General features: G+C 47.6%; 1 protein-coding gene across 1 annotated transcript; it reads left to right on the top strand.

Annotated features, from left to right (window-relative positions):
* The first annotated feature begins 1,522 nt into the window (after positions 1–1,522).
* On the top strand, positions 1,523–17,933 carry TP53I3 (tumor protein p53 inducible protein 3). Its single transcript, XM_034766610.1, has 6 exons — positions 1,523–1,674; positions 3,661–3,803; positions 4,641–4,908; positions 8,052–8,264; positions 13,803–13,999; positions 17,445–17,933. Exons 1-6 carry the CDS (start codon positions 1,662–1,664, stop codon positions 17,631–17,633), a joined length of 1,023 nt encoding a protein of 340 aa, XP_034622501.1. The 5' UTR covers positions 1,523–1,661; the 3' UTR covers positions 17,634–17,933.
* The last annotated feature ends 6,134 nt before the right edge of the window (positions 17,934–24,067 follow it).

The following is a 24,067-nucleotide window of genomic DNA, read 5'->3' as shown; positions in this document are numbered from 1 at the left end:
TATTCCATCTTCTCCAGAGCCGTAACTGGGCATTTTAGTGCCGGGGCGAGCAAGCATATTTGTTCTCCCTAGAGGTGATGTGGGGCGGGGGGTCACGCGGGGTCACGTGCACCTTCAGATTTCTGCCTTCCATTTAGCACAGAGGTTTTCAAACTGTGGGACGGGTCCCCCACAATTTGAAAACCGTCGCCTCCTGCCAGGAGTTGGCGGATTGGAAGGTGGTGGGAGCTGCCCGGTATGCTTGGACTCCTGGCTCTCTGCGCTATGGGAGCTAGGGTGCTAGCTGGTTGCCTGGCAGCCCTCCCTTCCCTGATCCCCTGAGCACCAGGGCAGCAGCGAGCAAACATCTCAGGGAGCATCTCATGGCAGCTCGGCTACGTGGGCACAGCTCACAGCTGTGCCCAGAGGCAGATTACAGTTTTGTGAGGCCGTGGGCCAGAGCAAGTGGGGGCCCCTCCCCATCCCTTCCGCCTGCAGTCCCTGCTGCCCAGCACTCCTGCCAGGGGAGGGGGGAGGGGGGTCAGCACACGGGGGCTTGCCCTGCTCCACCCACCTGCTTGGTACTCCTGCCAGGGGGAGCAGGGTTGGGACACGGGGGTGGGCGGAGCGGGGCAAGTCTGCGCGCCCCGAACCCGCTCCCAGGCAGGAGCACCGGGCAGGTGGAGCAGGTCGGGGCGTGAGGGGTGCTCATTTTTCCAGGGCCTAGAGGTGATTTTTCCAGGGCCCCCCAATTGGCTTGGACCCTGGGCACAGGCCCCATTGGCCCAGTGGCTGTGCCACCACTGGCTGTGCCACCCGCCCTGCCTGGGGAGGGCCGGCCATAAAGAGCAGACCTGGCGGCTCCCACCAACTTCCAATACGCCAGCTCCTGGCAGGAGGCAACAGTTTTCAAATTGTGGGGGGCACACCCCACAGTTTGTAAACCCCTGTGCTAAATGGAAGGCAGAAATGGGGGGACACACGTGACCCTGCATCCCCCCCACGCCACCCCATTTTTCTGCCCCAATGGCTTTTTGCCTGGGTGACTGCCCCGTTTGCCGCGCCCTAGTTACGGCCCTGATTTTATCTCTTTACCGTCAGGCATAAATATATGTTCTGACACTATACATGACAATAATTCTGTCTGAAAGTTTATAAATAAAGGTGCAAACTGATTAAGCCTAAATTGGGTGGACTTGTGATTCAGTTTCCTACCTTATACTCCCAACAAGCTCTACAGTTAAAACCAATTTGTTAAATAAACCCAGCTTGCAGCATTCAGAGTCCAGAAGCCAGGTCAACAATCAAACATTTTTCCTAGGGAAAAGTGTTTTCATATTCAAAAAAGCACTGTAAAAAAGAGAGGAACTAGACCAAATCCCTTTGCTTACATAGGGAAGAAGGGTATAGATTTCTGCCTGATTACCACAATGACGGGAATCAGACTGATCAAGCAAAAACATGTTTGTTTGTAGAAGTTTATCAAAATCTCTGACTTTGAATTCTGTATGTGTTTTTGCTTTAAATATAAAATACAATCTCATTCTTTCTCCTCTCCACCCTGTTGGGTTAGATGATAACTTCTTCTAGGGGCAGGGCTCGGAAAGGAGGAAGTGAAATCAAACTGCTTTAAAAGAAAGGGATTGACTTTTGCTCCCTGTGTGTGGAAAACCTTTCTTGGAATGCAGGATAAAGGTGAGTATTAAATTGTACCCAGGACCCAAATATCTACATTGCTTAAATTATTTTGGTCAATTTTATTGTCCTAATTAGTTATTGACAATCAGGCAAACATGTAAAAGATGTGCTTGCTTGGATGTTTACTAGTTTGAAGTGGGCCGAAGAGAAGTCATCATCAGTTTTTTTTAAATGCTACTTTGTTCTACAAATTTTTTACCTATCTCTGTTGTAAACCAACCCGAGATTACTGTGACTGAAAGGATTAGAGTGGAAGCAAATGTTATATTCTCTATGTATTCCAGTTCTGTGCATTTGAAAGCACTTTGTAAATAGTCAGTTTCACTATAGTATTTTACTGTGATTTCTGTATGAGTCTTTCACCTAGCAACGAAGAGGAAAAAGCATGTGTAAAAAATGTGTTTTGAAAAATTATGGATAAAGATAGAGGGATTAAGGAATGAGTATAACATCTTTATTTTTTATTTATTTATTGACTAAATTTCACACTGATGGCATTGATCTGCTAATTTTCATCATTCACTTTAACATGCACAATAAAGATGAAAATGCGGAAAGCAGGAGCAAACTGTCTTGTGGGAAGGTGTCTGGTGGAGCTCTGTAAGACTCCCATTATTTCAGGGTTGGCTTTCTTTGCAATTTCTGTGCCTGATTAGTGCAGCTGAGAGTTAATCATTGAGAGAAATATTTAATCATCATAAAATAACCCCTGCAGTGACATGTGGTGAATCAATTTCCCAGTGTTCTGTGTGTCTCAATTGTGTATTGTTTTGTCATCCTAGGCCCTAATCCTGCAAGCACTTAAGTAGCTGCATAATGTTAGTCCTGTGGGTAGTTCTATTAAAATAACATTCACTGGTAACATTTGTATTTTAAATCAATGAGACAACTCCATGTGAGTAAAGTCCTACATATGCTTAAGAGTTTGCAGGATTAGAGCCTAAGACTGCAGGCTCCTTGGGGCAGTGATCCATTCTCCTCCATATTCTGTACAGTGCTGGGCACAAGGTTGGCACTCAGTAGATAATACAGAAGATGAGCACCTCTGTGATTTCCCATCTCCTGTTGCCCTTCCCATTGCACCAATGGAGAATCTTTTCTGACCCAAATCTGCCAGGCAGGCTGACTCTGTACCAGCTTGTGCACGCTTCACATCTCGACAGATACCGCCAAAGCAGAGGAATCAAGAATCAAGGAATCATATGAGGAGAGAAAGTCACCTAGCACCCACAGGACTACAACAGTTAGTGGGAGAAATCATGAGATTCCTAGAGCAAGTCAGGCACAGAGGAATCTCCTGCTAAGAAGAATGAATCAGGAGGTTTTTAAACCTGTAATCATTTTCTGTCTCAAATCAACCTTCTGCTGTTTTACTGTGTCTTTATATTGGCAGCTGAAGGGCTGAATCACAACTCTGCGGTTAGATAAAACTTTATACATATTAAATAAATTATTCTTGCTCCCTCTACTGAGGTGTTTAAAATTATGTTTCGCTCTTTGTCTGTGTCAATTATTTTACAGTCCAATGTACCTTGGCAGCTTGAACACTGATCCCCTGATCCTGCCATCAGCTCCATGCTGGTGGATTTCTTCACTCACACGGAGTCCTTTGAAGTCAATGAGGCTGCATGAGGGGCACATCCACACAGAGCTCCCTACAGGATTGGGACCTCTGATTTCATGCAAAGTGACCCTAACTTTGTGGGTCAGTAGATGACTGTTTTGAAATTAATGTTTTGTCTTGGTTTGAATATAATGCATTAACTTTTAAACCTATTCCTGTAGTACCTGCCACCATCCCCCATCCCACATTGTTTATGCTGGAGCCTGGACTAGATTGTCCAAGTTGTGCACAGTGGAGTCTTTGGGGCAGTCTAGGTTCATGAATGGATATCAACAATTGGCGTCTTAACGCTGAACATGGGTTGCCTAGTGACAACCAAATACACCTGCTTTAGTGCTTTCCTTTTTGTATTGGTTCAGAGAAAATGTTGGCAGCTTATTTTGACCAGCCAGGAGGCCCAGAGAATCTATATGTGAAAGAGGTACCGAAACCACATCCAGGAAAAGGAGAAGTCCTTATAAAAGTGTCTGCCAGTGCTCTGAATAGGGCTGACTTACTCCAGGTATGTCTTTGTTAAGATGACTTATAGACCTGTGGGACACACTGCATTGCTTAGACTCAATTTTTGAGTAACAGAAGAGTCTGGCTTGAATTTTGACAGATCTGAAAAGTTAAGAGGGGTTGGACCTGGTTAGTACTTTGATGAGCGATCTCCAAGGACAAGCTCAGAGTGCTGCAAAAAGAGGTGGTTGGTGATTCAGTAGGTGGCACTTCTTCATCTGAGTCCTCACTGAACCTATGACCCATTATGATATCAGGGGCACTGTGCTCCTGGAGGTGGCTCCTTTCAGATGAGATGAAAACAAGCTCTAGTCACTCGTGGTCACTTAAAAATTCCCATAACATTCTCATGAACATAAGGGTGTTAACTCTAGTACCTTGGCTAAATTCCAATTTAAGTAGTCACATTCTACCTACCTCTTAAAACATACGTTAGCAGCCAACGTCTTGGCTGATACACTGGGGACTGAACCAGGGACCTCCAGAACTAAAAGCATGAGTGTCTGTAGCTTGTGCTAAAACTCAGGAAGTGGGAATAACTCATATCTTCAGCAGATCAGCACTGAGGGGACCTGTAACACACTCACCAGTTGGTTACAGACATATAAAGTTTCAAGAACAAAGCATGCTCAGCCTAAAAAAGGAAGTGTAATTATTGCTAAAAATACCACCAAGAATGGGAGATCCTAAAAAGACCCGGATTGAAATTTATTTGCAGGTTATGACCAGAACTAAAACCTAGGGTGGGTTCTGAAGTAAGACTGAATAAAGAGAGATTAGGTTAAGTGGCAGATCAAATTGCAGTTCATTGCACTGATTATTCTTTCTGTTTTTGCAGAGGAGAGGAAAGTATCCTTCCCCAAAAGGAGCAAGTGACATTTTAGGCTTAGAAGCAGCAGGACTTGTGGCTGGGTTCGGACCTGGTTGCAAGGGTCAGTGGAAAACTGGAGATACAGTGATGGCTCTGCTGTCTGGGGGTGGCCAGGCAGAATACGTCACTGTGCCAGAAGGTCATCTGATGCTGATCCCTAATGATATGACTTTTGTTCAGGCTGCAGCCATTCCTGAAGCCTGGCTAACAGCCTTTCAGTTGCTGCATTTTGTAGGTGAGTGGTGTATCTGCAAATCCAGTTTGCCATTTTCTTCTATTCATTGCCCAGATCTGAATGTCACTTGCCTTTGAAGAGCTTTTTCTATGTCACTCCATCCATCTAGCCCTTTGACCTTTCTTGTCCACATGCCTTAGATGTACAAGACCTAAATTCCTAAAGGTTGGCCACATCTACTCAATAATAACTTGTTTTCCTGATTGCATATGTAAAAGGGAAGAATACAAAAAGGGGCTTGGCTTTACAGTAGAACCTCAGAGTTACGAACTGACCGGTCAACCACATGTTGGCACCAGAAGTACGCAATTAGGCAGCGGCAGAAAAAAAAAAGCAAATACAATGCAGTGCTGTGTTAAACGTAAACTACTAAAAAAAATTAAGGGAAAGTTTAATTTTTTTTGACAAGGTAAGGAAATTGTTTCTGTGCTTGTTTCATTTAAATTAAGATGGTTAAAAGCAGCATTTTTCTTCTGCATAATAAAGTTTCAAAGCAGTATTAAGTCAATGTTCAGTTGTAATCTTTTGAAAGAACAACCAAAACATTTTGTTCAGAGTTACAAACATTTCAGAGTTATGAACAACCTCCATTCCCAAGGTGTTCGAAACTCTGAGGTTCTACTGTACTTTGCATCTGTATTTCCCAGCTGGGAACTACAGCTTTCCATTAACCCCAAATGCTGTATTCTCCCCCAAAGCAAGGCCTACCTCTAAGAGTCTGACTTCACTACAAACTCAACGATGTTGGGAGGTCCACACACACCATGATTGTCGCCTGATACTGTCTGAGCATGGTTTGGAATTATAGGGCAGATCAGGGGTAGGCAACCTATGGCACGTGTGCCGAAGGCAGCACGCGAGCTGATTTTCAATAGCACTCACACTGTTCGGGTCCTGGTGGCTCTGCATTTTAATTTAATTTTAAATGAAGCTTCTTAAATATTTTTAAAACCTTATTTACTTTACATACAACAATAGTCTAGTTATATATTATAGACTTATAGAAAGAGACCTTCTAAAAACGTTAAAGTGTATTACTGGCACGCGAAACCTTAAATTAGAGTGAATAAATGAAGACTCGGCACACCACTTCTGAAAGGTTGCCGACCCCTGGGTGTTCCCAGGCTGTGCCTTGGTTCCCAGAGACAGCTGTATTTGTAGGTTAAACTCCCATTGACGTTAGATGGATGCTCAGCATTTTTAAAATCCCACATGGAACATATTAGACAGGCCCTAAAGTAGGGATTGGCTGGGCAAGGAGCCTGGAAATGGGATCCAGGGGCAGGAGCTCAGTGTCATGGGGAAGGAAGTGGGTGGAGGGGAGCAGGGCCGGCTCCAGGCACCAGGCAACCAAGCACATGCTTGGGGCGGCACCTGGTAAGGGGCGGCCAATCTTGGGGTGGCGGGGGGCAGCACGGCGCAGCGCGGCATTCTGCGGGAGGGGCGCTCCGGTGGCGAGGCGCTCGGCGGGGGGAGGGGCGGGGCGGCGCGGGGCGCGGCGCTCAGGGAGGGGTTCCAGCGGCGCGGCGCTCGGCAAGGGGGCAGCACGGGGCATGGCACTCGGGGGGGGGGTTCCGGCAGTGCGGTGCTCGGCGGGAGGGGGGCTGGCTCTGGCGGCGCGGCACTTGGCGGGGGGGCGGCGTGGAGCGCGGCGCTCAGGGAGTGGTTCCGGCGGCGCAGCGCGGCACTTGGCGGGGGGGGGGGCTCGGCGGGGCGGCGCTTTTTTTGCTGCTTGGGGCAGCAAAAAAGTTAGAGCCAGCCCTGGAGGGGAGACAGAGCTGACAAGGAGTTAGGGTGCAGTGGAAGAACTATGGCAGGCTGGGCACAGAGACTTGGATAAGGAACTGGGTGGGGGCACTGGGATTGGATGAGAGGCCACAAGGTGAGTTGGAATGGGAACTGAGGTGGGGAATGTGGGGGATAACTGAACAGAGACAGATTGGATGAGTAGCTAGGAGGGGGAGCTAGGACTGGGTGGCAAGGAGACAGGGGATAAGGTGCCAGGGCTGTGTGGAGGGGAAAATGGGAATAGTTAGGCAGGAAAACTGGGAGGAAGACTAGGACTGTGAGTGCTGGTGGAGATTGGGATTGGAATGGAGGATCCAGAGGGGCACACAAGGACTAGCTGGACAAGGAAACTGGGACTGGGATAAGAAATCTGAGGAATGGAGACTGGGACTGGCTAGGTGAGACTAGAATGAGGAAGCAGGTAAGGAAGAGACAGGATTGCGACAGGGACAGGTGGTCAAGGGGTCAAGCTTGAGGAAAACAGGCAGAAGAGTCTGTGCCCAGTAGAGAACGCTCCCCTCTAGAGCCTCGAATGGAACTTAAGATTCTTGAGTCTCACCATTCCTCTTCTATCAGAAAATACCTGTGAAACCCTCTGGCAAAGTGTCTAGTGCTGGTCCACACAGGGGATTACAACTACTACTGCTATTATTTATTACATTAGCTCTAATATCAGAGATCTGTATTCAGGAGTGCTGGAACAATCTGTATAGCGGGGGTGCCGAGAGCCATTGAACCAAACTGTAAACCCTGTATATGATGGAAACCACTTCAAGCCAGAGGATGTAGAAGCACCCCAGCACCCCTAGTTTCAGCACCTATGTCTGCATGATGTATCTAATGGTTCTAACCCTGCTGATAAACCATACGTGTCATCATGATTCCACATCATAGAATTTCTGTTTGCTTTCTTTAAAACATAGGAAATTACAAACAAAAAAATAAGTTAAAGGAACGTTATTAAGATTGCAAATCAAGGACTCAAAAATTAAGACTGCCAGAATTAAGGTTGCCTGTGCGATCTCAGTTTTCTCACCTTGCGCGTATACATTATGATACAGTCCCTATGAAATGATCACACACTATTTTTTTCACAGGATCCCCCTGCCACATTCAGTGAACAAGATATATGGTGCTCACTTACAGAGCAGCTATTCAGTGTTTTACTGCATGCACTTACACCAGGTCTGGATTTTTTCCCTCATTAAAGGTGTTCAAAAGCTGCTTATTTTAGCTGCAGAATCCACAGATTAGAGTTAATTTGTTCAGTTGTTATTGAGCACTTTTTACCACAACCACGTCTAATCTGAAGGCTGTCCCAAATGGGTCGTTCATTTCCCTATGTTTTGCTTCAGGTAAAGTACAGAGTGGACAGACAGTGCTGATCCACGCAGGAGCTAGTGGAGTTGGCACAGCAGCCATTCAACTGACTAGACTGGCAAAAGCTATTCCCATTGTAACAGCTGGAACACAAGAGAAACTCCAGCTGGCAGCAAAACTCGGAGCAGCTGCTGGGTTCAACTACAAGGAGGAGGATTTTAGCGAAAGGGCCCTGGAGTTCACCAACGGTGAGAATGTTTGGGTAACCCAACAATTGCACTGGTATTCATAATCATGATTTAGGAAAAGTCTGCATTCTTCTCCTATGACGTTGCTGTTGTGTTTCAACTAGGCTACATCTACACTGCAGTAAAAGATCCATAGTACGGCTATGGCTGGCCCAGGTCAGCTGTTTTGGGCTTGCGGGGCTAAACATTGCAGTGTAGACATTCGGGTTTGGGCTGGAGTCGTGGGTCTGAAACCTCACAAGGGGGTAGGTCTTAGAGCCCAGGCCTGAGCCCAAATGTCTATGCTGCAATTTTTAGCCCTGCAGCCCAAGCCCCACAAACCCAAGTCAATTGTCCCAGGCTCTGAAACTCAGTGCCGTGGGTTATTAGTGTTGCAGCATAGAAGTAGCCTTAGATTTTCAAAGGGATCATCCTATCAGGGAGGTTGATTTTCACACGGAAGGCCAGAATGTCTCCCCATCTCAAACCTGTTATGGCCCATCAGTTGTTGGCTGGGAGGGGAATCTGTAGTCCTAGATGAGGCCTAAAACACAGGTCTTGAGCACTAGCAGTGTTAAAAATCCCATGACTAGTTTGAATAATGATGTCCTGGCCAAATTCCAAGTTGGATAATTATGTTCCACCTAGCAATCATTCCCACTCTAGTTTTATTCAGATGTGACAACCTTCACTTCCTGTCTTAAGCTTCTATTTAGTGTTATGCACTTTATATAGTTATTGCATTTCACCTTGGAAGTGGCTGGTTTCAATAAGATTTCAATATGCTCAGCAACTGCAGGACAGACCCAATGTCAGCACATAACTTGTCTAACCGGACCCTATTTTCAGCAGTGCCCCCTTTGTTTTGGTTTTGCTAAATGTTTGACTGTGGGCACAAAAAATGTACACAATTTTTTTACCTGCCCACTGTTCCTAGAAAAAAGTTATTGTTCTTTCTATGGATATTTAGGGCATTGTTTATGGGTTTGCATATGTGTATGTATATATTTATATTTAGCCTAGCCCTGCAGTTATTACTCACAAGTAGTCACATTGACTTCAGTGGGACTAATCCCATAAGTAAGGGTATGTCTACACTACGGGATTAATCCGAATTTATATAATTCGAATTTTGGAAACAGATTGTATAAAGTCGAATGTATGCGGCCACACTAAGCACATTAATTCGGCGGTGTGCGTCCATGTACCGGGGCTAGCGTCGATTTCCGGAGCGTTGCACCGTGGGTAGCTATCCTATAGCTATCCCATAGTTCCCGCAGTCTCCTCCGCCCATTGGAATTCTGGGTTGAGATCCCAATGCCAGATGGGGCCAAAAACATTGTCACGGGTGGTTCTGGGTACATCCTCCCCCCTCTCCAGGGAAGCAACGGCAGACAACTGTTTCGCGCCTTTTTCCTGGGTGAACAGTGCAGACGCCATACCACGGCAAGCATGGAGCCCGCTCAGCTCAAGACAGCAGTCTTGAACATTGTAAACACCTCGCGCGTTATTGTGCAGTTTATGCTGAACCAGAACCTGCAAAACCAGGCGGCGAGGAGTAGGCTACGGCAGTGTGGCGGCGAGAGTGATGAGGACATGGACATGGAATTCTATCAAACCGCGGGCCCCGGTGCTTTGGAGATCATGCTGTTAATGGGGCAGGTTTTAGCTGTGGAACGCCGATTCTGGGCCCGGGAAACAAGCACAGACTGGTGGGACCGCATCGTGTTGCAGGTGTGGGACGATTCCCAGTGGCTGCGAAACTTTCGCATGCGTAAGGGCACTTTCATGGAACTTTGTGGCTTGCTTTCCCCTGCCCTGAAGTGCCAGAATACCAAGATGAGAGCAGCCCTCACAGTTGAGAAGCAAATGGTGATAGCCCTGTGGAAGCTTGCAACGCCAGACAGCTACCGGTCAGTCGGGAATCAATTTGGAGTGGGCAAATCTACTGTGGGGGCTGCTGTGATGCAAGTAGCCAAAGCAATCACTGAGCTGCTGCTACGAAAGGTAGTGACTCTGGGAAATGTGCAGGTCAGAGTGGATGGCTTTGCTGAAATGGGATTCCCTAACTGTGGTGGAGCGATAGATGGAACCCATATCCCTATCTTGGCACCGGAGCACCAGGGTACCCAGTACATAAACCGCAAGGGGTACTTTTCAATGGTGCTGCAAGCACTTGTGGATCACAAGGGACGTTTCACCAACATCAACATGGGCTGGCCGGGAAGGGTTCATGATGCTCGCGTCTTCAGGAACACTACTCTGTTTAAACGGCTGCAGCAAGGGACTTACTTCCCGGACCAGAAAATAACTGTTGGGGATGTTGAAATGCCAATAGTTATCCTTGGGGACCCAGCCTACCCCTTAATCCCATGGCTCATGAAGCCATACATAGGCAGCCTGGACAGGAGTCAGGAGCTGTTCAACTACAGGCTGAGCAAGTGCAGAATGTGCATTTGGCCATTTAAAAGTTCACTGGCGCTCGTTACTGACTCGGTCAGACCTCAGCCAAACCAATATCCCCATTGTTATTGCTGCTTGCTGTGTGCTCCACAATCTCTGTGAGAGTAAGGGGGAGACCTTTATGGAGGGGTGGGAGGCTGAGGCAAATCGCCTGGCTGCTGATTATGCACAGCCAGACACCAGGGCTATTAGAAGATCACACCAGGAAGTGCTGTGCATCAGAGAAGCTTTGAAAACCAGTTTCATGACTGGCCAGGCTACAGTGTGAAAGTTCTGTTTGTTGAAACCCGCCCCCTTGATTGACTCATTCCCTGTAAGCAAATCACCCTCCCCCCTTAAATCACAGCTTGCTTTTAAAGGAAATAAAGTCACTATCGTTTAAAAATCATGTATTCTTTATTAATTGATTATAAACATAAGGAGAGAACTGACAAGGTAACCTGGGTGAGGTTTGGGAGGAGGATAGGAGGTAAGTAAAAGGCCACTGAAAAAATTCAATATAATGACAGCCTTTTGGTTGGGCTGTCCACTGGGGTGGAGTGGGAGGGTGCACGGAGCCTCCCTCCCCCCTCCCCCGCGTTCTTACACGTCTGGGTGAGGAGGATATGGAACATGGTGAGGGGGGAGGGAGGTTATACAGCAGCTGCAGCGGCAGTCTGTTATCCTGCTGCCGTTCCTGAAGCTCCACCAGACGCCGGAGCATGTCCGTTTGATCATGCAGCAGCCCCAGCGTTGCAGCCTGCCACCTCTCATCTTGAGCGTCCCTCATGACCTCACGTTCATTGGCATCTTTCCTGTACTTAGATACCGTGTCCTTCCACTCATTCAAATGAGCTATTTCATTGCGGGTGCATTCCATTATTTCCGAGAACATGTCGTCTCGCATCCTCTTTCTCCGCCGCCTTATCTGAGATAGCCTTCGGGACGGAGGAGGGAGGCTTGAAAAATTTGCAGCTGCTGGAGGGATGATTAAAAAGGAGAGAAGTTTTTAAAATGATACATTTTACAGAACAATGCTTATACTCTTTCATGGTGAACAACACTATTCACATTACATAGCACATGTGATTTCAGTACAAGGTCGCATTTTCCATCTTAATATTGAGTGCCTGTGGCTTTAGTGTTAGAGATCACAGATGCAGGTCTGGGCAACAGAATTCAGCTTGCATGTGACCATGGTAAGCCATTGTCTTTCGGCTTCTGCGCCCTCCTTTCCCACATACCAAGCAAAGCCCGTTGACTGCTGCGGTTTTCCTGTTAACCTTCAGCAGCAGAAAACAAACTAACCCCCGCCATCCAATTCTCTGGGATGATCGCTTTATCCCTCCCCCCACCTCATGGCTGGTATCAGGGAAGATCCCTGCAGAAACCAAACTAACCCCCCACACCCCCTCCCGCCATGAATTATCTGGGATGATCGCTGTACCCCTCCCCCCACCGTGTGGCTGGTATAAGGGAAGATCCCTGCTAGCCAAAGGCAAAAAGCGCAGCGCCAATTCCCACCCCCTTTCCCGCCCTTGGCTAACTGCAGAGAAGGATTTCTTTTCAGCCACAGGCAAACAGCCCAGTAGGAACGGCCACCTCTGTCCCCTTAATTAAATTCCCATATTTCAACCAGGTTACCATGAGCGATATCACTCTCCTGAGGATTACACAGCAAGATAAAGAACGGATGTTGCTTGAATGCCTGCAAACACCGGGACCATACGCTGCCAGGCTTTGTCATGCAATGATACCAGATTACTTGCTACTAGCATGGCGTGGTCAAGTGTCCTACCATGGAGGGCGGAATAAGGCTGCACTGCCCAGAAACCTTCTGCAAAGGCTTTTGGAGTACCTCCAGGAGAGCTTCATGGAGATGTCCCTGGAGGATTTCCGCTCCATCCCCAGACACGTTAAGAGACTTTTCCAGTAGCCGTACTGGCCGCGAATGCATCCCAAGTCCTCAGGGCAAATTAATCATTAAAAAACGCTTGCTTTTAAACCATGTTTTATATTTTAAAAGGTAAAGTCACCTGAGGTCCCTTCCATGGGGTCCTGGTCTTGGGTACTGGCTTGGGAGGCTTGGGAAGGTACTTCAGTCAGGCTGAGAAAAAGATCCTGGCTGTTGGGGAGAACAGAGTGCTGTGTGCTCTTCGCAAGCTCGTCCTCCTCTTCCTCCTCCACCTCTTCCCCGTCCACAGAATCCTCAGGTGTGGCTGATGAGATTACCCCCGCCTCGGAATCCACGGTCAGAGGTGGGGTAGTGGTGGCGGCCCCCCCTAGAATTGCATGCAGCTCAGCGTAGAAGCGGCATGTCTGCAGCTCTGACCCGGAGCGACCGTTTGCCTCCTTTGTTTTCTGATAGGCCTGTCTGAGCTCCTTGACTTTCACGCGGCACTGCTCTGAGTCCCTATTGTGGCCTCTCTCCATCATGCCCTTGGAGATTTTTTCAAAAGTTTTGGCATTTCATCTTTTCAAACGAAGTTCTGCTATCACTGAATCCTCTCCCCATATAACAATCAAATCCAGTACCTCCCGTATGGTCCATGTTGGTGCTCTTTTTCGATTATCAGCCTGCATGGTTATCTGTGCTGATGAGCTCTCTGTGGTCACCTATGCTCTCCTGTGATGGGCAAACAGGAAATGAAATTCAAATGTTCGCGGGGCTTTTCCTGTCTACCTGGCCAGTGCATCCGAGTTCAGATTGCTGTCCAGAGCGGTCACAATGGTGTACTGTGGGATAGCTCCCAGAGGCCAATACCATCGAATTGCGGCCACACTAACCCTAATTCGAAATGACAATATTGATTTTGGCGCTACTCCGCTCGTCGGGGAGGAGTACAGAAATCGATTTTAAGAGCCCTTTATTTCGAAATAAATGGCTTCGTTGTGTGGACAGGTGCAGGGTTAATTCGATTTAACGCTGCTAAATTCGAATTAAACTCATAGTGTAGACCAGGCCTAAGAGTTATAGGACTGTGCCTCTCTGTATACAGACCTACTCGTCTAAGTCTGTTTTTTGTTGTTGTTGTTGTTGTTTTGTTTTGTTTCAAATTATCCCACATTTTGATTTCTCCAAAGTACATTATTGAAATCCTTTCTGTTCCACTTGAGGCTCTGGAGTGGATATTATTTTAGACTGCATTGGTGGTTCCTACTGGGAGAAGAACCTCAATTGTCTGAGTACTGATGGCCAGTGGATTGTGTATGGACTGTTGGGTGAAGGTGAAGTACATGGAGATCTGCTTGCAAGGTTGCTTTCCAAAAGAGGGAGCCTGCTTACTAGTCTGTTAAGATCACGAGAAAAGGAGGCAAGTGATGACTAGCAACCTCTTTATTTAGTTTAACACAGGAATCTGTCCTTCTAATTACTTTGTTTCCTTTTAATACCAGTGATAAAATATTGTATTCATAGAATCATAGAACTGGAAGGGACCTTAAGAGGTCATCTAGTCCATTTCCCTGCACTCATGACAGGACTAAGTATTATCTAGACCATCACTGACAGGTGTTTGTCTAACCTGCTCTTAAAAATCTCCAAACATGGAGATTCCACAACTTCCGTAGGCAATTTATTCCAGGGCTTAACTACCCTGACATTTAGGAAGTTTTCCTAATGTCCAACCTAAACCTTCCTTGTTGGAATTTAAGCCCATTGCTTCTTGTCCTATCCTCAGTGGTTAAGAACAAATTTTCTCCCTCCTCATTGTAACAACCTCTTATGTACTTGAAAACTGTTATCATGTCCCCTCTCAGTCTTCTCTTTTCCAGATTAAACAAACCCAATTTTTTCAATCTTCTCTCCTAGGTCATGTTTAATCATTTTTGTTGCTCTTCTCTGGACTTTCTCCAATTTGTCTACATCTTTCCTGAAACATGGCGCCCAGAACTGGACAAAATTCTCCAGTTGAGGCCTAATCAGCATGGAGTAGAGCGGAAGAATTACTTCTTGTGTCTTGCTTACAACATTCCTGCTAATACATCCCAGAATGATGTTCGCTTTTTTTGCAGCAGTGTTATACTGTTGACTCATATTTAGCTTGTGGTCCACTACGACCCATAGATCCCTTTCTGCAGTACTCCTTCCTAGGCAGTCATTTCCCATTTTGTATGTGTGCAACTGATTGTTCCTTCCTAAGTAGAGTATTTTGTATTTGTCCTTATTGAATTTCATCCTACTTACTTCAGACCATTTCTCCAGTTTGTCCAGATCATTTTGAATTGTAATCCTATCCTCCAAAGCACCTGCAACCCCTTCCGGCTTGGTATTATTACTGTTGCATTATTGTATTAATGCAGTATAGTATTAATGTATTACCATACAAATAACACTCAATTTTTTATTATATATCTCGGAAAGCAATCCAGAATCAAACTATATTGTCCTTGTACTACTTGTGCCACATCCATTTCTGTTGTAACACAGCTGAAACCAGTGGAGGGATGATTTGTGTTAACTGGGTTTTTTATTAGCCTCTTGTATGTACCATCTATGTACACTGAAAATGTTTCCCCTAAAAGGAAACAAAACTTACAAGAAATTGAAAATGGGAACATATCTATAAAATCATTTGCGGTTCTGTTTTTCAAAATAGTTCTGCTTCCATTCAGTCGCCCACATTTGAGAGCTGCTAAGTGCTGAGCACTTGTGAAAACTGGCTTTACTTGGACGATCCTGAGGGAGGGATCCAAGAGGGTATTTAGGCACCTAAGTCCCATTTTTAGGCACCACTGTGATCCACAAAACTCCCGCTTGGCTGCTGCCTAACTCTGTAGGTGCCTAAACTCACTCAACACTTAAGTATTTCGTCTGGGGATGCACACTGCAGCTCGCTCTAGGCGCCTATCTCCTGCCTGAGCATGTGCACTGCTGTCTCATGACAGACATCCAAATGCTCATCTCCTGCCTATGCCTCAGAGCAATTCACAAACTGGGAAAGATAGGGGTTTGGTTGTCCAAGTCGTGTGCCGGGGACTGATCTGGTTGGCAGCCTCTACTAGATCAACCCCTCAGGTGAGTTCGCAGAAAGCAACCGGAGGGAAGGAGAGAGTAAGAGGAGGACCTCCCTTCTAATTTTTAGCCTAGTGGTCAGGGTATTCATCCAGGATGTAGGAGACCCCCAGTTCAAGTCCCTCCTCCTCCTGAGGGGGAGAAGGGATTTGAAGAGGGATCTGCCTCCTCTCAGGTGAGTGCACTAAGCTGTGGGATATTTTGATGTGGGGGCTCCCAGAATCTCACCTATTGAAGTTGTTCTACTTCACTCAAACAATAAAATACTTAAATATTAATTGGACCAGAGACAGAATGGCTCTGTAGTCTATTCTTAGGGCATTCACCTGAGAGGTGGCAGATCTCTGTTAGGAATGTAAACGGTTAACCAGTAAGCATTAGGCTTACCGTTAACTGACCTTAACAGCCGGAGGGACCCCAGCCCCAGCCACGCTTGCAGGATCCCAGCCCCGGCAGGCTGAGCGACTTTGGTTAATGGTTAACCGATATAATTTTAATCATTTAACCGGTTAACTTTTTAAACCAATATTTACATCCCTAATATCTGTTTAAATCCCTTCTCCCATTCAGGAAGAGGGGGGACTTCAACCAGCGGTCTCCCACAGCCTTGGTGAGTACCCTGTCCCCTAGGCTAAAGGTTACAAATAGGGGTCTATCTAAATTTGTGGCCATGAAAATCACATCACAGACCATGAAATCTGGCCTCCCCCATGAAATCTGGTCTCTGACCACCCAGTGTGATTTCTCCATGAGTTAAGTAGACCACTAGTTGTAAAAATGGTTATCCCCCCATTCCCACCATTTTGTTTCAGGCCCTGCATGCAACTTAGCTAGCCAAAGTCTATCTTCCCCCAATTCATGTATCACTAGCAGTTAGGCATCGTTGTGCAGCCCAGACTGACGCGTGCTATCTCTCACAGAGATGCAGATCTTAGGTCACGTCCCTCAGGCTAGCTTAGGTTGCTTCCCACCTTGCGTGCTAGCTTTTGTGGATCACAGTCTAAAAAAGACACCTTCTCTCCCTATTCATTGTATAGGGAGCATAGGCACCTCACTCAGGCTTTGTGGGTCGCAGTGCTGTTTGTTTATCTAAACACCTAACAGTTACACATTGTGATACTCAGCTTCCAATGCCTAAGTCCCTTCATGGATCCCACTGTCAGTGCTTTCTCTATGCTGCCCCTCATACTTGGGAGTAGCTCCCTGTAAACATCTGCAAAATCAACTCATCATCTTCCTTCGTGTCCCTCCTCAAAACTCTCCTTTGCTATGATGTGTACAAAAAAGCCATGACTAAGGCTCCTATGCAGTATGGTAATACAAATAACTAATAATACCAAGAAGATATTACAGTGATGGCAGCAATATGAAACCCTAAGATATATTCTACCCAGGATGCAGTACAGTATTGTTCCTACACTATATTCTCAAGTCCTTTGTCCAATCTTATTTTAAATGCCTCTGTGATGGAGCTTCTGTCACTTACCTTGGGAAAATATGTCACCCATTTACCATCATTTAAATTCCTTGGAGGAGCCTAAACAATTCCTCTCCTTTAGGGCTTACAGCCTTTAACTATTGTAGACTATTATTATAAGTGCCTCCCAATACAATAATGTTATGGAATGTAGTGTATCTTTTAGAAACATGCTCATTTTTATAGGTAATACTTAGAGATATGTGCATGAATTAGAAAAGTAGGAATAATTCTTAAAATATAACCTCCTTTCATTTTTTCTCTTCAGTATAAAGAAAAGCTGGTGAAAGCCTTCACAGAGAGAGTGTTGCCGTATTTCTCCCAAGACAGATCTCCTCATGTCCAACCAATCATTGACAGTGTTTATCCTTTGCACAGGATTGTAGAGGCGCACAGGACCATGGAAGAAAACAAGAACCTCGGCAAAGTTATAATTGAAATGCCTCCTTCATCTTAAAGAAGGGTGTGCTACTGCAGGTGTTCCACAGAGACTAAATTACTATTGATGTGTATGGGAGTTTGGCATCTGGAGCACTTGCAATTTCATGCCACAAATTTGAAATGACTGACAGTGAGGAAGGATTGTGAAAGCGAGGAGTAAAACTAAGTCTTTGTACAAGACGGCCTTTGAGAAAATAATTCCCTTATAAGGGAATAATAACAAATCCAAATCTATCATAGGTATGGTGTCCTAGGGCAGTGGTCTCCAAACTTTTTGGATTGCGCACCCCTGTCAGTAGAAAAATTTTGAGCACGCACCCTCAATATATGTATATTTATGTATGTATAAATTATATACATGTACTACTATATTAATATTTTATGTACATTATAAAACAGACAAAAATAGAAATTAAAAAAGGATGAGATAAAGATGAAATAAACAATATTTAAAAAAAATGTTATTGTATTTTATTTATTAACGGTACAAAAAACCTTTTTGCTCTCACAAAAAATATTAATAATAATATTTTTAGTGAGAGCAATGTGATTGAATATGCTTCATTATTTCTGAAAATTTTGGTTTAACACTTTGTGATACAGCGGTTCGAAGGTCTGGATCAGGATTAGGGTGCGGGAGGGGGCTCAGGGTGGGGTGCGGGGTCTGGGAGGGAGTTAGGGTGCGGGAGGGTGCTCAGGGTGGGGTGCGGAGTCTGGGAGGGAGTTAGGGTGCGGGAGGCGGCTCAGAGTGGGGTGTGGGGTCTGGGAGGGAGTTAGGGTGCAGGAGCGTGCTCAGGGTGGGGATGCCGGAGGAGGCTCAGGGTTGGGGCAGGCAGGAGGTGCAGAGCACTTACCTGGGGCAGCTCCTGTTTGGTGCAGGGGGTGTGCAGGTGGCTCTGCGCAACACGGCACCACCCCCATGGCCACGATTCTGGGAGCTATCCCCCGACCCCCCGTCAGGGCCACCCGGAACGCAGGGGCTTTAGGGGCTGTGGAATGTGGCCCTGCGAGCACAGGCCGGAGGACTCTGGAGGAGCAGGGGCAGCCGCGCAGCCAGCAGCCGGAAAGAAGCGGCACTTTGAAGGGGAAAGTGCCGCTTCTTTCCGGCCGCTAGCTGTGCGGCTGCCCCTGCTCCTCCACAGGCCGGAGGACTCAGGGCAACATTCCGAAAGGGGCTTTAGAGCTGCAGGCCAGGGCCCCAGGGCCCTCTTAGCCCAGGGCCCTGCAGCCCCTAAAGCCCCTGCGTTCCGGGTGGCCCTGCCCGCTGGGAGGGGTGGGGGCGGGCAGCTTCCCAACTCGCTCGTTCCCTCCCTCCTCCAGCCGCCCCTTTTTTTTTAACTCCAACCCCCCCCGGCGGTGCTTCTCCTCCCGCGCCCCCCAAGGGATTGTCTTGAGCACCCCCTGGGGTGTGCACACCCCACTTTGGAGACCACTGTCCTAGGGGAGTAATTTAATGTAGTCTATTCCACTCCTACAGTTCCTTCATTGGGCAAGATTGTCATTGGCCTTTTTCCTTTCTATTTCGCTGCTTGTTGTTTTCCATTCTTTGAAAACAACTGTTCAGCCTAGGGGCTAGTAATTTGTCTGAAACAAATCCCCACATCACTTTAATATAACTGAGGCCTTGGCTACACTGGTGCTGTACAGCGCTGCAACTTGCTGCGCTTAGGGGCGTGAAAACGCCCCCCTCCCTGAGCGCAGCGAGTGCAGCACTGTGAAGCGCCCGTGTAATCAGCGCCTGCAGCGCTGCACGCTCGCTCGCAGCGCTGCAAGCTATTCCCCTCGGAGAGCTCTCGCAGCGCTGGCAGCGCGACTACACTTGCGCTTCACAGCGCTGCTGCGGCAGCGCTGTGAATTCTTAAGTGTAGCCAAGGCCTCTGAGGTCCTATTGTAATTATGCAAAGTGTGGGCCATTAATGGTGGTTTAGAATCTTGATGGCTCCCATTAACCAGGACAATTGGTTGTTAATGGTTTATTTACCTGCACACCTTCCTATGTACGTGTGGGCCAACCCAGGAAGAATTGAGACTAAGGCCTTGGCTACACTTGCAGCTGTACAGCGCTGTGAGGTAAACCTGTCTTCATGCAGCTGAGTAGGGAAAAGCGCTGCAGTCTGTCCACACTGACAGCTGACAGCGCAGTGGCGTGGCCACACTTGTAACATTTGTAGCTGTGTTGGGAGCGGTGCATTATGGACAGCTATCCCAGCATTCATGTGGCTGCAACGTGCTTTTCAAAACAGGAGGGTGGGGAGAGAAAGAGTGCTTTTTGGAGCATGTCAGCAAGTTCCGAACTCCCGGCCCCCTGCTCATTCATTCACTCACTCAAAGCAAGCTGCAAACTGTTTGCTTTTCTCTGTGGTACGAGCTTTGAAACCGTCGCTTCCGCATTCCTGCAGCCGGTCACAACAATGGAGAGGATTGGCCACTTGACAAGGTGATTAGTACAGCGCTGCAAGCGTTTACACTCACACCCGTGAGTCGTAGCCACTCTGCTGCAGCTGTTATTCCTCTCGGAGATGTGGAGTACCTGCAGCGGTGTACCCAGGGAGATACAGCGCTGTAAGTGCCCTGCCAGTGTGGACAGGGAGTGAGTTACAGCGCTGGGGGAGGCTTTACAGCACTGTAACTTGCAAGTGTAGCCAAGGCCTCAGGGTCTTACATGATACTGGAATCCAGCTTAATCCTTGTACTTTTCCATTGATGAAGCAAGGGTGGGGACAAGCACAGACAAAAGATTCCCGCCCTGTGCCAAAGCTATAAAACGGGGGGGAGAAGAACAAAGGGGGCTGCCAGTCATGAGAAAACCCCGGCTTACCACCGGAAATGTTTGCTGGAACTAACAAGGACTGTACCAGGGAAAGGATAGGGCCCAGATGAGAAAGGTATCTAGTCCAGGGGTCTCAAACTCAAATGACCACAAAGGCCACATGAGGACTAGTACATTGGCCCGAGGGCCGCATTACTGACACTTCCCCCCCGCCGCCCTCAGCCCCGCCCCCACTCCACCCCTTCCATGAGGCCCCACCCCTGCCCGGCCACTTCCCACCCCTTCCCTGCCCCCATTCCAACCCCTTCCCCGAAATCTCCACCCCAACTCCGCCCCCTCCCTGCCCACAGGGGGTGCAGGATGGGTGTGGGGTGTGGCGGGGGCTCAGGGCAGGGAGTTGGGGTGTGGGGTGAAGGAGGGGTGAGGGGTGTGGCAGGTGGTCAGGGTGCGGGGTGCAGCAGGGGGCTCAGGGCAAGGGGTCGGGGTGCAGGACGGGTGCGGGGTACAGCAGGGGGCTCAGGGCAGGAGGTTCGGGGGGACGGGCTCTGGCCCAGCGCACACCGGGGGAAGGGCAGGCTCCCTGCCTGCCCTACCCTGCCCCCGCGCCGCTCCGGGAAGTGGCCAGAGCCTGGGGGAGGAGGGGCACAGGGGTCTGTGTGTTGCTGTTGCTTCAGGCAGTTCCCATTGGCCAGTGCGTGTCGGGCTGGAGCCGCTCTAGGTAAATGCTGGGGGAGGGCAGGGGGGCCGCGAGGAGCTCGCGGGCCGCAGAAAACAGCCCCACGGCCACGTATTTGAGACCCCTGGTCTAGTCTGTGAAAGCAGCTTATTGGAACATCTCTGAAGATGAGATATTACCTGTGATCTGTTTCTTAATGTATTAGACTTAGGCCTTGGCTACACTGGTGCCCCCCCCTCCCCCCGAGCGCAGCAAGTGCAGCGCTGTAAAGCGCCAGTGTAATCAGCGCCTGCAGCGCTGCACGCTCGGTCGCAGCGCTGCAAGCTATTCCCCTCAGAGAGAGCTGCGAGAGAGCTGCGAGAGAGCTCTCGCAGCGCTGGCGGCGCGACTACACTCGTGCTTCACAGCGCTGCCGTGGCAGCGCTGTGAATTCTTAAGTGTAGCCAAGGCCTCTGACTTGTGTGTTTTTGCTTTATTTTGCGTGGTGACTTACTTTGTTCGGTTTGTTATTATTTGAAACCACTTAAATCCTACTTTTTATACTTAATAAAATCACTTTTGATTGTTAATAAACCCAGAGTGATTAATACCTGGGAGAGCAAACAGCTGTGCATCTCTCTCTATCAGTGTTATAGAAGGCGGACAATTTATGAATTTACCATGTATAAGCTTTATACAGAGTAAAACGGATTTATTTGTGGTTTCGATCCTATTGGGAACTGGTTTCTATTGGGAACTGGGTGTCTGGAAACAGGTTACCTAAGCTGTTTTCAGTTAAGTCTGCAGCTTTGGGGGCATGGACCGGTCCCTGGATCTGTGTTGCAGCAGGCTAGCATGTCTGGCTCAACAAGACAGGGTTCTGGAAGTCCCAAGCTGACAGGGAAAATGGGCTTAGAGGTAATTTCAGCACATCAGGTGACAGTCCCAAGGGGATCTCTGGGACCGAACCCATCACAATCCCCTTTAAAAGAAGGGGGGAAACTAAGAGAGATTAAGTGATTTGCTCAAGGACAGACAGTGAGACAGTGCAGAGATGGATTTGGAATTTAAGAGTTCTTGCTCAGCCTAATAAATCCGGGTGGCCTCCCCTGCTTCAACACTTCTCTTTTGGCCAGATAAATAGCTTCCTCAGCAGAAGTCACTCAGTGATGGTTACCAGTGGGAAGTACTCTAAGAACAAAAAATAACCTCTTGTCTACAAACACTAAAGTTCACTAAGCCTCAGAATAAATTTGATATGAAACAGCAAATCTTCAACATTATGCAACAATATTTACAGCTTGACATTAATATTAGAGAGATGAAAGGGTGGAGAAAGAAACCCTTCCCTTTGATATATATCGAGTCTCCCTTTGTGAGTGTGGAAATGGTCATACAGTAACTCCTTACTTAAAGTCGTCCCGGTTAACGTTGTTTCATTGTTACGTTGTTGATCAATTAGAGAACATGCTCGTTTAAAGTTGTGCAATGCTCCCTTATAATGTTGTTTGGCAGCCGCCTGCTTTGTCCACTGCTTGCAGGAAGAGCAGCCTAGTGGAGCTGGTGGGGGCTTGGAACCAGGGTGGACTGGCAGCCCCAACAGCCATAGGCACCAACTTCTTCCTGCTCCTGCACCCCGCTTACCCCATTTCCAAAGAGCAGGTGGGACACACAGCAGGGCTCAGGACGGAGGGAGCTTGCTAGCAGCAGCTGCTGTCTCAACTTGCTGATCTATTTAAAAAGGCAGTGTACTTAGAGTGGGGTCAGCGTACTTAAAAGGAGCAATGCACATCTCTCTCTCTCTCTCACGCAAGGTGTGTGTGTCTCTGTCTGCTATGCTGTCTCCCCTCCCTCCATTCGTGCTGCCTTGTAGAGTGTGAGGCTACATTAACAAGGATGTGTTAACCCTTGAGGGATCAGCTGAGTGCTAGTTCATCATTTAGCAGTAAGGCATTCTCTGGAAATATCCCACCCTCTGACTTCACCACCTCAACCAAGCTTTACAATTATCATTGCTGCGTACCAGTATTAAATTGTTTGTTTAAAACTTATACTGTGTGTGTGTGTGTGTGTGTATATATATATATATAATATATTGTTTTGTCTGGTGAAAAACATTTCCTTGGAACCTAAGCCCCCCATTTACATTAATTCTTATGGGGAAATTGGATTCGCTTAACATCATTTTGCTTAAAGTCACATTTCTTAGGAAAATAACTACAACGTTAAGCAAGGCGTTACTGTACCAAGTTATGAAGTGTAGCAGGTTATGCTCCCACCACTAGAAATATAAGAGGCAGCTCTGATATACTGTAGCCAGACTACATACTTTGTGAAGATCTAGCTGAAAAATGGAGGGGGGTTGTTTAAGCCCATGGTAGAAAATGTGTAGGGGAAGGTTGTTTTTCTTTCATTGCGGGGAAAAAGCAATTGGGAATATTTTGCCCAGCTCTAAAGTTGTGGGGAGTAATGGCAGCAGCAGCACAAGGAGAGGAAATCCCTTGAAGGGAGGGAAGTGCTGTACAAAACAAGAACTTGACATCCCTGATGTCAACACCAGCAGCTAGGACAAAGCTTCTAACCCAGTGCAGAAAGGGGTGAATTTGGGGAAGTTAGCTAGAAGTGAACTGAAGTAAGCTGCTGCCCCACGTCTCCAGCCTCAGACTGGTCTGCACGCTGCCTTGCGCTGTTCTGCACAGTGCTGTGGTCAGAACTGATAGATTGTCTGACTGACATAAAGCTGCAGCTCGGTTAGTTATTTACATCGTGTCTTAGTAAATTCAAACACAAGAGGCAGGAGCAGAGGGGAAGGGAGGAGGGTAAGCTGGTGTGACTGGGGCGGGGGAGAGAGGGGAGGGGCACTAGTGGGGCAGGTGTTGTGGAGGGAGGAGCAGAAGTGGGGGCCGGAGGGGGGAAAGGGGAGGGAAGGGCCATGGGGGGGTGAAGGGAGCGGATAGAGGCTGGGGGAGGTTGAGTGGAGAGGGGCAGGTGTTGTGGGGGGAGGAGCAGGAGGAGGGCCGGAGGG

This window comes from Trachemys scripta, chromosome 3, assembly GCF_013100865.1.
Source record: "Trachemys scripta elegans isolate TJP31775 chromosome 3, CAS_Tse_1.0, whole genome shotgun sequence".
In the NCBI taxonomy this organism is placed as follows: Eukaryota; Metazoa; Chordata; order Testudines; family Emydidae; genus Trachemys; species Trachemys scripta.
This window is presented reverse-complemented; position numbering and strand designations above follow the sequence as displayed.

What these genes read in the sequence shown, in the direction of transcription:
- TP53I3 (XM_034766610.1), top strand. An exon ending in ATAGGGCTGACTTACTCCAG is followed by an intron (nt 3,804 to 4,640) that starts GTATGTCTTTGT and finishes CTGTTTTTGCAG; the next exon opens with AGGAGAGGAAAGTATCCTTC. An exon ending in TCAGTTGCTGCATTTTGTAG is followed by an intron (nt 4,909 to 8,051) that starts GTGAGTGGTGTA and finishes GTTTTGCTTCAG; the next exon opens with GTAAAGTACAGAGTGGACAG.